At 46.7% G+C, this 13,869-nt stretch overlaps 1 protein-coding gene across 2 annotated transcripts in view; it reads right to left on the bottom strand.

Annotated features, from left to right (window-relative positions):
• LOC143932264 (THAP domain-containing protein 5-like) overlaps positions 1-13,869 on the bottom strand; it is a 28,526-nt gene that overhangs the window by 13,031 nt on the left and 1,626 nt on the right. For both annotated transcript variants that reach the window (XM_077455829.1, XM_077455820.1), the window contains exons 2-3: positions 11,293-11,482; positions 1,522-2,514 (exon numbers count right to left, since the gene is read on the bottom strand). In XM_077455829.1, the coding sequence (XP_077311955.1) occupies positions 1,522-2,514; positions 11,293-11,482 (1,183 nt within the window). The remainder of the gene's footprint in view (positions 1-1,521; positions 2,515-11,292; positions 11,483-13,869) is intronic.

Here is a 13,869-nt window from a genome sequence, read left to right as displayed (position 1 = left end):
CAGTGAACATGTGTATATGGGCTCATACACACCAATCGCAGTGACCTCAGTTTTTCAACTAGCCTGCACAGTAAATCAAGTAGTTTTACCAGGCAGACTAGTGTGAACATAGCCCAAGTCTCAGCCTGCACTTCCAAGTTCTGTAAACAAGCAACTCTACATTAACTCTGGTCCATGGAACGCACGCCAGCTCCTCATGAACAGCGATGCAGTGCTTTTTTTTTTACCCTTGAGGCTGTGTGTGTTGGTGCTGCCTGAAGTAGCGGGAAGTGTAAAGTCTTAGTTTATTAAAACTACCACACTATATTGCATAGCACCTTCTTTGGGCTTATGATCTGTCTGGAGTGAGGATTATACCTGGAGTGCCTTTGCGCTTGGGAGCCATTACCCACACCAATTATATGACCAATTGAAGTGCAATCTGAGGTATTCCATCCGAATATCCAACGTTAACTATCTGGGGCATTAAAAAGGTTTACGGTTGGCAACTGCGCATTTTTTACTCACACTTTGGTGGAGCACGCATATGGGGTAATGTGATGCGTGCCAGCATATCTTGGACAGTTCCACTGTGCTCCTTCCCAATGGAGATACGTTATAGAATTTTTTCTCAAACAGTTGGAGTGATACATCTTGCCAAATGCCCACGTGGGCGTTTTTACTAAATCGGTAAAACAAAAACTACCTCTCTTTAAAAGAATCAGATCATACTATTCCTATTTCTAAAAGGATTATGACAACGGCTATTAATCGTTATGTTGGGTCCGAACACTATTTTTGTTCTAATATGATCAAGCTCAGTGCTTTGGAGCACATGCCCTCACATATCAGAGGTGGCAGTATTGACTGCACTCTTGTGCATTTAGAAGCTAAATGGATTCATAAATTGAAATGCTACTCACTACCCAGGACTAAAATGAATACATTAGTTTCAAGCTCTTCCTATGACTTGCAATGCGTCAGCCACACAGTGATATTGCCAATTGTTTCATTATGTCATTGCTCTGGCGATTATTTTACTTTTATTTCATGGTTAAATTGATTGATAATCTTGATGTACGTTAGTATAAGCACTTTGGACTATTGGTTATTTCTCTCCCCATGTCCATCCATATGGTACCGCCATCCCAGTGTGCTGCCTTTTTATTTATGGGGATTTTCTAGATTTACTTTGTCTGTTTTTGTCTCCCGCATAAAAGCAGAGCGGCTTTTAGCTGCAGTGGTTGTTATACCTGGAAAGCTGATCGCACGCTCTAAACAACGATATCGGGATGATGCCTGCAGCTACAGGCATCATCCCAATATAATCCCCAAAAGCCGAGTACGCACATCTGCGGGAATGGGTTAATGTCCATTTATAGATAAACATTTGAGCCATGTGCCAATTTTTGAAAGTGCTTCAAGCGGCAGCTCAGTTGGGTTTTAAACAGATTATTCCTAGCAGCATTTGGAACATGAACGTTACTAATGAATTGAGTTTTGCCAAGTCCATCCTAAATGAAGCATTCATTTACTACTTACCAGTTCCAGAAAATTCAGTTGCTCTTCCGAAATTAGGTTTTCATTCTTCAGCTGTTCCACCACACCTTCCATGACCTCTAGCTTGGAGCAGTGCTTCTGATGTCGCTGTTGAAGATCGCTGACTTTCTTCTGTAGATTCACCACCACAGACACCAGCTCACCAGTTGTCAATGTTTCAGAGAGTCCATCTGGCGTCCGAGTTGGGTTTATGCAGATCTGCTTGGTTACATCAGAGGTGATTACTTCTTCACGGTGCTCTGACACAATGGGTACTGTGGAAGGTATGGGCCTGGTGATAGATGTAGATAAAACGGTTTCTGAAGATGGTGGCAGTGGTGGTAAAGGGCCTGCGGCAAGTGTAGGGCCAACTGTGGCTGTCTGCATAGTTTCCAGATAGGAAATGACATCCTCCGACGACATTGTTACTGGTTCTGGTGTCGGCAGTCCGGCTTCAAAAAATGGCTCTATAGAGAGGTTTTCAACGACTAGAGCCCCATTATTAGACACTTCAATAAAGGTGGGATCTTCTACTCCTACTGACTGCAAGACTTGACTGTTATAAAACTCTCGCTGTAATGTGGCAGAGGCAATGTGCTCCTCCGACAAGATTGTAATAGGTTCAATCAATGGCATTTCATGGGTTTGTTGCTGGTCAGTCACAGCAATAGGTAGAGCTACAGAAGTAAACCCTTGAGGAGGAGCAAATGCCAATGACAACCCATCAAATGACTCAACAAAATGAACCAGTGGTACCAAATTCACAGCACCCACCACTGTAGTGGGAGTAGCCAGTGCATCAGGATCTGCGACCAACACCTGGGTTCCATTCATGGACATCTGGCCAGCAAAGCTGGGATTTAGGGTGAATGTCAATGTTTCCGCCAGTGGCTGAGCCTCATTATTGCCCAAATGAGAAATGGAAGACATGCAGAGCTCGTTGCTTATACTCGGCACAGAGTTCAGTGTCCTGGTCTTTGCTGCATGTGCCTTGTTCTGAAAGACAGAAGGACATGTTAAAATATCTATTAACAATTGTTATGCAATTTAGAGAAAAAAGGTGAAACAAACAATATAAAAATTAAACCATCACCTTAACCGCTTCTGGACCAGCCGCTGCAGTTATACTGCAGCAGGTTGGCTCCCCTGTGCGAGCCGTCGTAACTGTACTCAGACGGTGTGCGCCAGAAGAGTGCCCCCAAGCCGATGAGAGTGCCCGGTGGGCGCGATAACCGCCGAGCACCAGCAATTGCTCGTTACAGAACGAACGCACAAATCCCAGTTCCCTCAGGGAAGAGGAGACAGATCGGGTGTTTATACCGAGTATGAACACGGCTCTCTTCTCCTAGTCAGTTCCATCTCTCCCCCCCCCCCCCCCCATACAGTTGGAACACACCTAGGGAACACCTTCCATGCCAGTGCATTTTTATAGCACTGATCGCTGTATAAATGTCACTGGCCCAAAAAAATAAAAAAAGGTCAGATTTGCCTACCACAATATCGCAGTCCCGATATATACATTTTTTTTAAAATAAAAATACCATAAAGCTATGCCCTATTTTGTAGACACTATAACTTTTGCGCAAACCAATCCAATATACGCTTATTGCGCTTTTTAACAAAAAATATATAGCAGAATACATATCGGCTTAAAACTTTTTTTTTTTTTTTTTTTTTTTTATTTGGGGATATTCTAACAAAGTAAAAAAAGTCCCCCCCCTCCCCCCCCCCCCCCCCCAAAAAAATTGTCACTTTTTATAGCCCACAAAAGAAAAATAAAGTAAAAACGCAGGGGTGATCAAAATACCTCCAAAAGACGTCAATTTCGTTGGGCACAGCGTCACGCGATTGTCAATTCAAGTGACACAGTACCGTATATATCGCAAAAAAAAAAAAAAAAAAAAAAAGCCTGGGAGCAGCCAAATCTTCCGAGTATGAAGTGGTTTTAAATGATTAGACACATTTCAGAAAGACCGGACCTTGCACAGCAGTTTTGTATGACTTGATACCAGCAACGTGGTAACCTTTTTGTACGCCACTATCATGTATACTGTATAACCTTGTTATATGCAGAGCGGTAACCTTTTCTTTGTATACCACTATTATATGGCAAACACCACTTATACTTTGTATTATGGTCTGATGGGGGAGAATAAAACAAACACACAAAAAAAAAAAAATGGCATTGAACATAGTTTAATGGCATTGTGCACATGCATCGCTCCCATTCCCTTAAATCAGAAGTTTAATTTTCTATATTATGCATTTCCTGGTTTCTCCCCATCCCCCACATCAATATGCCAATTACATTTTTCTGGTTCCAGAGCATACCCCATTTTAGATCCAGTGATGTCATCCCTGGGTCTCTGTACAACGCAGGCACATCATAGCTGGTGGGAAGGCTGGCCAGGTACATAGCTTCCTGAACATTTCACAGCTCCCTGCCTCTGGACTCCACAAGAGCCCTCAGCTCAGATGCAAGCAGTTATACAAAATTCTTGATGAGTGGATGTCAGTCTTGGAAAGTGGGTATTCCTAGGCAGGTGTATTTGCACGTAGACTGTTCTAGGGACCATCCACACCTGATTCTGAGCCGTAATACATTATGTAGAGCCCAATAACTGAAAAGGATGGAGCAGTAAGGCTGAAGAGGAAAAGGGGGTAGATGCTGGAAATCTCCAGCCAGGAAATGGCAGGCTCGGACTTACAGCAGATTCTAATGAACATGGTTAAATCAATCAGAGTAAGGCTCCTTTGACTCTTGTGCAAAATGAAAGTCACAACTTTGCAACGCGACTTCAAGCAATGCCTGTGTAATTTTGAGGTCTATGGACGGCAAGTCGCATCACAGTTAGACCAAAGTAGTGCAGGGACTACTTTGAAGTCACACAGATATGAACGGTACTCATTGGAAATTGCAGTCCCAAGTCATAGGACAAGTTACATAAGTGTGATAGGGGCCTAAGCAGTTTTAGTACAGAAGAGAAGCTTGTAGAACCATGAAAGACTAAAGTGAAGGCTGATGTTCAGGCATTTACAATAAAGGTGCTTCCTATTTAAAGTATAGCTAAAAAGGCAAAAAAAAACGTTTTACGTTTTGGATAGAGTGGAGAGGTATTAGAACGCCTATTAGGTTTTTATTGCCGTCTGTGCCCTCATTAAAGCGGGGGTTCCACCCTAAAGTGGAACTTCCGCTCATCGGAACCCCCCCCCCCCCTCCGGTGTCACAATTGTTACCTTTCAGGGGGGAGGGGGTGCGGATACCTGTCAAAGACAGGTATTTACACCCACTTCCGGGCATAGACTCCCACGGGGAGTCTATGCCTCTTCCTGTCCCTGTGCGCTGTCTGCTGGGACACACACGGGTCCCAGAGACAGCGCGGACAATTCCTATTGTGCTGCGCGACTCGCGCATGTGCAGTAGGGAACTGGGAAGTGAAGCCGCAACGCTTCACTTCCTGATTCCCTCACCTAGAATGGTGGCAGCAGCAGCCGAGAGATCGATATCGCTGGACCCTGGGACAGGCGAGTGTCCATCTATTAAAAGTCAGCAGCTGCAGTATTTGTAGCTGCTGGCTTTTAATATTTTTTCCCACAGTGAAATTCCTCTTCTCCATTTGACCCGTTTACCCAGCATTGAAAGTAAAAGAAAAATCCCAAATTGTGGGATGTTCCCAGAAAAGTAATATAGAGGGAAACTCTTCCAATAGGGACACTAGGTCTTGGTGGCCTGCAGGGGGCCCAAGGGTTTCCCTTAAAGAGGAAGTAAACCCTGATGGGTTTACTTCCTCTTTGTCTCCCTGCAAAGGTAAAGCATAATGGACTACTATGGATTGCATAGTAGTCCATTATGTGTCAATTACCTGACACAGGAGCCAGCGAAGTCACCACTGTCCCCTGTAGTTCCGAGCGTCCATCTTCTTGGTGGGTCTCGCTGCTCCGGCGCTGTGATTCGCCGGAGCAGCGATGACGTCACTCCCGCACATGTACACGGGAGCCGACACTCGCGGCTTCCCCAGTGCGCCTACGCGCCGCTGTCTACGGCGCATGTGCCATAGACAGCGGTGGCTGTCTTCAGGTAAATATCTCCGTATAGGTTTAGGAGATATTTCTTGGACCTACAGGTAAGCCTTAATCTAGGCTTACCTGTAGGTCAAAGTGGTTTGTAAGGGTTTACAACCACTTTAATTTGCAAGGATTTCCTCTTAGTTCCTATTCTGGCTATGGAACAGGAAGTGAAGAGAAATCACCACAACGCGACATAGATTTTGGGGGTGGGGGCATTTTGCCTTTAGTTCTATTTTACTACATACTAAAAAGTGTCTACAAACCCCTACGTTCCCAGTTGCCGCAATCTCTCAGACGAAGATCACATGACCCAATGTCAGAATCTTTGCTGTACACAGGATTATCAGAATATATGGAGAACTGATGACTGTTTAGATCCCTGATAAGTCTACTTGAGGGAACGTATGACCAATTCACCAGAATGCTATCAAAATAAAACAGCATTACTGAGAAATGAAAGGGCAAGTTCACTTTTACAGAAAAATGTGTAAAGGTGAACTTACACAGGACCCCCCCCCCCCCCGCTGACCTGGATTGCGGCGAGCTCCTGTTCTAAACCATGGTATAACCACGTCAGGGGTCTAGAAATCCCCACAGCTGAATCTCCAAAATGTACGCTCAAGCTGGAATGCTCCGAAATTTCCCTCCTGTCGGCACCACCACGTTGCTGGCACCAACCAATCAGAACCCACATAGCCCATCCTGTCAGTGGGACAAACACATGAATGCTAAGGGGGTTTTCCAAACCACAGACCCCTGAAGCAGCTATACCGGGCCTCAGAGCGGGAGATAGCCACGCAACAGGTCAGCAAATCTGGGGGGGTATGAGAAGGGCAGATTTTTCTGCAAAATGCGTCTCGGTTCACCGTTTGAGGGCAGATTTCAGTTCAAATTTTTGGCTGAATTTGAACCAAAAGACACAGGGCTCCTGTGCAAATTCGCACCAGAGCCGCAGCCAGGATATGTGAACCGCCTCCATACAAAGACCCGGTCAAGATCTCCCGCTCTTGCGAATTGGATGCGGGGACAATTTGCAATGAAGTGAACCCAGGCTCAAAGCACCAGCTCTGGCTCGGATTCAGTGCTTTTTGGGAGTTAACGTGGATTCTATTTAGAGTTTATTTTTTAAACACTTGTCAACCGCCTTCCGCAGATATACTGCAGCAAGGCGGCTCAACTGCGCAAACCAGCACATCTGTACGTTGCTCGTGCCCTCATGTAGGGCGCGCGCTCCCACAGAGATCGGATTTGTTTCAGACCCAATCAGTCTACAGGTCCAGGCCAAGGATTTTGGCCTGGACCTGCTTATCGGTTCTGGCGAATGAAAAGCCTCCGCCTGTGAAAACAGAAGCAGAGGAAATTATGTCATCTCTCCTTGTGCAGCCCTTTTTGGTTCCAGCATGCTGGGAGAAGACATCTACAGTGAGTACACCAAGCACTATGCATAGGCACACTTAACCCTCTGATTTGTCCCCTGTTAACTATTAGCGTCACGGGTGACTTCAGTTATGTGTCAGTGCTACTGGCAATCAAATTGTTAAAATCTAACACCATACACCTCCATTGCCAGTATAGGGTCTGAACGGATCAATATCTTTGATCAGATCTACACTAGCGTCCCCAAAAACACAGCGTTAGCAGGATCAGCCCAGACACCTGTGTTCAGCCCTCTGCCCAGCCCACCAGATCACTGTCACGTTACAAAACATAGCACACAAAACTGCAGTGTTAACAAAGTCACACCTGACGTTAACTGTTAAGTGCTAGCAAATCTTTTTTGTAGAGATTCAAGCAGTCTGACAACCAGGTGCTTTACCTGTGAGTCAAACTAGCTGTAACTGTAAATTTAGTGACCAAAATGTTAAAACGAAAGGTACACTAGTGCAGAGGCCAACAGGATACTGAATATGAGAGATGAGCGCGCTGGGGAATCCTCGCTGTCAGGATAACAATCCAATTAAAGCCCACTATACGAACCTGTAGAGAGCAACAGCACCCTGACAGAGCTCTGATGACGAAGTGGAGGTCCCTGCTAAAGGTCATGCATACGCAACCCCGTTCTTCTATTGCTGAGGTGCAACAACCGCATAGTTCTTGTATGCAGCAGAGAGCCAGTACTAGGGCTGCACAACCTTTTGGCGAACACCAGCGGCCTAGTACATCTTGGTCGTAGCAAACCAGCACTGCAGTAATACTTGGTAACATGGTGAGTCCCATAAGTGCAGGTCAAGCTGGTGTGGTGGCTAGCACAAGTAGTCCCCAGCAGCCACAAAAGTCAAACACAGGCCGGTAGAGCCCAATGTCCTTCCTGATGGGCTGCCAATCAGGATTTGCGAGCGCACCACTTCTGCAGCACCCTTACCCCAGCCCATCGATCGATGTGCATTAAAAAAAAAAAAAAGGTATCCCTGCTTTGCCGTGCTCACGCAAGCATTGGTCTCATGATGTATGTAAACAGCAATTGCACCAAGGATGTGAGGCATCACTGCAAATGTCAGATCGAGGGCAGCAAGTCTAGCAGTAGACCTCCTCTGTAAATTTAAGGCTCCTTTCACACTGGGGTGTTGGCAGTAAAGCGCTGCTATTTTTAGCGGTGCTTTACCATTGTTTTTGCGGCACTTTTTACCCCTGCTAAGGCCGAAAAAAGTGTTAAATGCACCCACAAAGCGGCGCTGCCTATTGATTTCAATGGGCAGGTGCGCTGTAGGAGTGTATACACCGCCCCTACAGCGCCACAAAGATACCACTTACCGGACATTTGGCTTCCTGCCAGGGCCTTGCGCAATTGTGAAAGCACTCGGGGGTTTCACACTGGAGCGAGTGGAGAGGCTCTTTACAGGTGCTATTCCGCCAGGTTTGTCCGCCAGACTAAGTCCGCCGGATTTTCCAAACGAGCGGACCTGCCTACACACGACCGGACTTTTCCGGTGGACTAGGTCCGCCGGACTATGGCGGGAGACCGCCGTACTTTTGAAATGAACGGACTTACCCACACACGGAGGAAATTCCGTTCATTTTTAATGCGGCTCCAGGTGGCTGGGACTTGAGAAGGGAGTCCATTGGCGGCGAGATTGACGCGACGCTGGCCCCCGTGGTATGGTCTTGGCGGCCCCCCCACCCCAAAGCACCTTGTCCCCATGTTGAGGACAAGGGCCTCTTCCCAACAACCCTGGGCGTTGGTTGTCGGGGTCTGCGGGCAGGCAGCTTATCGAAATCCGGGAGCCCCCTTGAATAAGGGGGCCTCCAGATACCGGTCCCCCCACCTGGTGGGGGAAAAAAAAAAAAAAAAAAAAACCACACAAACACACACGAGGGTTTAAAATAATTTATTGCACAGCTCCGGTTGTCTTCTTGCCAGACTACTCCGCTATCTTCTGCTCTTTCACTAGCTCTTTCACTAGCTGAGGAGCCCGGCTTTCTTATTCGTCGCCCGGGGGTCTTCTTCCGACTTTGGGGCTCTTGTCCCCCTCTTCGGTTCTTCTTGCCGGGCCTCCGCTCCTTCTTCCAGCACTTTTACTGGCGGTGGCCCGGTCTTCTGTCAGCGCTGTCTTCGCCACCTTCTCATCTTCTTCCTTGAGATGTTGACTCGACGCTGTCTATGGCCGTAATGACAGGGACATGTTGAGCGGCGACTTATATAGGGACAATGGGCAGGGTCACCGGGTGATGTCCCCGCCATTATGTCATCACAGTCATCACCCGCTGACCCCGCCCATTGTCCCTATACAAGTCGCCGCGCAACACGTCCCTGTCATTACGGCCAGAGACAGCGTTGAGTCAACATCTCAAGGAAGAAGAGAAGACTAGAAGAGAAGGAGGCGAAGACAGCGGCGACAGAAGACCGGACCACCGCCAGTAAAAGAGCTGGAAGAAGGAGCGGAGGCCCGGCAAGAAGAACCGAAGAGGGGGATAAAACCCCCGAAGTCAGAAAGAAGACCCCCGGACGGCGGCAAAGAAGAAAGCCGGCCTACTCCGCTATTGAAAGAGCAGAAGATAACGGAGGAGTCCGGCGAGAAGACCCCCAAGACGGAAGAAGACCACCAGAGCTGTGCAATAAATTTAAAACCCTTGTGTTGCTTTTTTACATTGTACACCCATACTCATTCACATAGGTGGGGGGGGGGGGGGGCAGTATCTGGATTCCCATAAGCCCCCAACAACTAACGGCCAGGGTTGTCGGGAAGAGGCCCTTGTCCTCAAAACGGGGACAAGGTGCTTTGGGGTGGGGGGCTCGCTCGTCCCCACCCCCTTTCCTGACCGGCCGGGCTGCGTGCTCAGATAAGGGTCTTATATGGACCTTGGGGGGACCCCACGCCATTTTTTTTTCAGCGTAGGGCTTCCCCTTTAAGTCCACACCAGGTGGCGGGGCTAGCGACGGGTCAACCTCGCTGCCGAAGGCGGCGACATTGACTTCCTTCACTAGTCCTGGCTACCTGGAGCCACGTTCAAAATGAACGGACTTTCCTCTGTGTGCGGGAAAGTCCGTTCATTTCAAAAGTCTGGACTAGCACACACACAATTTGAATCAAAACTACTTTCTACGTCCCTACTTTTGAGGGGGAAAAATAAAAGTCCGCCGGAGCCCACACACGGGCAGATTGTCCGGTGGACTCTGGGCCGCCAGACCAAGTCCGCTGGATAGTTTGATCGTGTGTACGCGGCATAAAGCAGCCTAAAGTTGTAACCTGTAAAAGGTTTTTTAAAAACGGTATGTAGTTTGTCGTCACTACACGGGTGTGCATAATTTTAAAGCACACCTGTGGGAGGAAGATACAAGGGAAATTCGTATAGTCGCTTGTAGGGAGAGGGGACAGAACGGTGCAGGAAGCAGCTGGTCTGCTTCCCAGACAGACATTCCCTGCTTAGCAGGGAATGAAAAACCAACTAGATCCCAGTCATTAAACAAATCTCTTTGTCGTTTCCACTGACAGAGCTGTGTTCTCCAAGTCTCAGAACCAATCACCGGCAGTAAATCACTGTCCGGCACCTGACGATCGGCCTGTGCGGTGGCGAATCACAGCCCAGCCAGGCTGACACCCCCCCCCCCCCCCAACCAGGAAACGCAGGCTCACGCATATATACATTTGAATGCAAAAAGGCAGATCATCCTATCACTGTTGGGACCTGGGGATTCATTTTGGGAGGGAGATAGATAGATAGATAGATAGATATATACACCACTAGATTGGCCAGCAACAAATCACTATAGCAGTGATCTGATGCTTTAAAGAGGCTGGACACGGCTGAAATGGTGCTGTTCAAGGCTCTGCACTGACAGAAATGCTGTGCCCTCACTACTCACATTGAGAATGTGAACTGTTTACTTTAACAGGGTGCTCCTAGGAGCAATATTGTAGAAGCAGCATAAGCCCAAGAGCTGACAAATTTCAGCTTAGTGCTTGAGGTTCATGGTCACTGACAGCCAATAGTTTAATTCTGAGCCACAGTGGTGTAGTGGATAGCACTTTCGACGGCGCTATACAAGTACCTAAAATAAAACCCCCTCAAGGAGTCGCCAATTCCCGGCTACATTTTAAAATAGCATTGGGGCGAGTAGCCACTCTGCCGGTGGGGTTTATCATCAAGTGGTAAAATCACATCCAGCATCATGTAACTGAGCAACTTCAGCTTTGCAGATCTTCACAGATAATAACAAAGGGTACATTCTAAGTATCACTGCTCCAGACATGGAAATACAATACATACTGAAACTCCACCAGATGAGAAGATTGTTGGAACTGCATCATGTTTTAGATAGCGAACTCCCCATCTGACTTGGAAACAAGATGGTTTGAAGTGTTTGCTGCAAAGATACTGATTCTTGGATGGAAAGAAATTCTCCACATTCATGTTGGCTAGCCATTGCTTGAGGCGCACTTTGTCATGCAAAGGAAACCTACAACAAGGGGAGAAAGACAGTCAGTGTGTTTACATGATGCACATTTACAGTCTATTCAATAATAACACCCATTTGTGCGGGATGTCAACGTTGTGGATGGAGGGGCCCAAGGTAGCGGTGGGGGTTATGGTATGGGCAGGTGTATGCTATGGACAATGAACACAGGTGCATTTTATTGATGGCATCTTGAATGCACAGAGATACCGTGACGAGATCCTGAAGCCCATTATTGTGTTATTCATCCACAACCATCACCTCATGTTGCAGAATTATAATGCACGGCCCCATGTACACAATTCCTGGAAGCTGAAAACTTTCCAGTTCTTGCATGGCCAACATACTCAGACATGTCACCCATTGAGCATGTTTGGGATGCTCTGGATTGGCGTATACAACAGCATGTTCCAGTTCCTACCAATATGCAGCAACTTCGCACAGCCATTGAAGAGGAATGGACCAACATTCCACAATCCACAGCCTGACCAACTCTATGTGAAGGAGATATGCTGCACTGCATGAGGCAAATGGTGATCACACCAGATACTAGAGCTGCACGATTCTGGATAAAATGAGAATCATGATTTTCTTTTGCTTAGAAGATAGATTACGATTCTCACGGTGTAACAATCTTTCATCTTAAAACAAAAAAAAAATAAAAATCGTGCTAACATTACTGTTTTTGTTTTTTTATTATTTAAGTCAGGGCTCGACAAAACCCGGGCGCCAGGTCACATTTGCGACTAGAAATAGCGACCTGGCGCCTGGGGCAGCACAGCTGGGGGTATCCTGTCTCCGTGGACCCCCCCCAGTGTGATCGCGTCGGGCCGTTCCGCCGGCGGCCGGTAATTGAGGCCGCGGCTTTGAGGCCTTCTGCGGTCCTATGATTCCTTCTGGAATCTGGCGCCCTCTTGTGGTGGCCGTTGGCATGACAACCAGCAATGTTAATGGAGCTCTCTCTGCCTGTTTTTCTATTACCTGCCTATCTCATTCCCTTTATTTAGAACCCCCTAAACACACATACACACATACACACACACACACACACACACACATATATATATTATTCTAACACCCTAGAGAATAAAATGGTGGTTGTTACAATACGGTCTGTCACACCGTATTTGCGCAGTGGACTTACAAGCGCACTTTTTGGGGGAAAAATAATTTAATAAAAAAATAACAGTAAAGTTAGCCCAATTATTTTTTTATATTGTGAAAGATAATTTTACGCCGAGTAAATTGATACCCAACATGTCACGCTTCAAAATTGCACCCGCTCATGGAATGGCGACAAACTTTTACCCTTATAATCTACATTGGCAATGTTTAAAAAAAAATTCGACAGATTGCATGTTTTGAGTTACAGAGGAGGTCCAGGGCTAGAATTATTGCTCTCACTCTACCGATCACGGCGATACCTCCTATGTGTGGTTTGAACACTGCTTTCATATACAGGCGGGACAGGGCGCGTTTAAAAAAAAAAAAATTTTTCTTTCTTATTTTAAACTTTATTTTTATTTTTTCACTGTTCTTTTAAAAAAAAAAAAAAAAAAAAAAAAATTGTGTCACTTTTATTCTTATTACAAGGAATGTAAAAATCCCTTGCAATAGAAAAAGCATGACAGGTCTTCTTAAAGAGGAAGTAAACCCCTTCAAACCACTTTGACCTACAGGTAAGCCTAGATTAAGGCTTACCTGTAGGTCCAAGCAATATCTCCTAAACCTATATGGTTTAGGAGATATTTGCCCGAAAATGGGCACCGCTGTCTACGGAGCATGCGCCGTAGACAGCGGCGCGCAGGCGCACTAAATGCGGCAAATCCAAGAATGGATTTGCCTAATTTGTCGACTCCCGTGCGCATGCGCGGGAGTGACGTCATCGCGGCTTCGCCGCTGTCATTGGTCGGAGCTGCGAGACGCCACCAGCAAGATGGATGTGGTGGACTACAGGGATCAGCGGCGACTTCGCTGGCTCCTGTGTCAGGTAAGTGACACATAATGAGCTACTATGCGATGCATAGTAGTCCATTATGCTTTACCTTTGCAGGGAAAAAAAAGAGGAAGTAAACCCATCAGGGTTTACTTCCTCTTTAAATATGAGATCTGGGGTCAGAGAGACCTCAGATCTCATATTTACACTAAAATGCAATTTAAAAAAAATAAATAAATGTCCCTCTAAGAGCTATGGGCAATGACTTGGAGACGGGGGGGGCGCGGCGCTATCTTCCCCTCACTCGTCTCCATGTCAGGCCAGGGACAGGTCCAGATCGCCGTTACCGACCTGGCTCCTAACTTTTTAAGCTGGCTCCTAGATTCCAAGCAAATTTGTCAAGCCCTGATTTAAGTGCATTCCCCCCCCCCCCCCCCCAAAAAAAATTGCATTT

Source organism: Lithobates pipiens, unplaced genomic scaffold (assembly GCF_037356315.1).
Source record: "Lithobates pipiens isolate NorthernLeopardFrog02 unplaced genomic scaffold, aLitPip1_a1.2 Scaffold_1, whole genome shotgun sequence".
Taxonomy (NCBI): Eukaryota; Metazoa; Chordata; class Amphibia; order Anura; family Ranidae; genus Lithobates; species Lithobates pipiens.
Note: the sequence above shows the minus strand (reverse complement) of the source record. Positions and strands in the feature narration are given on the sequence as shown.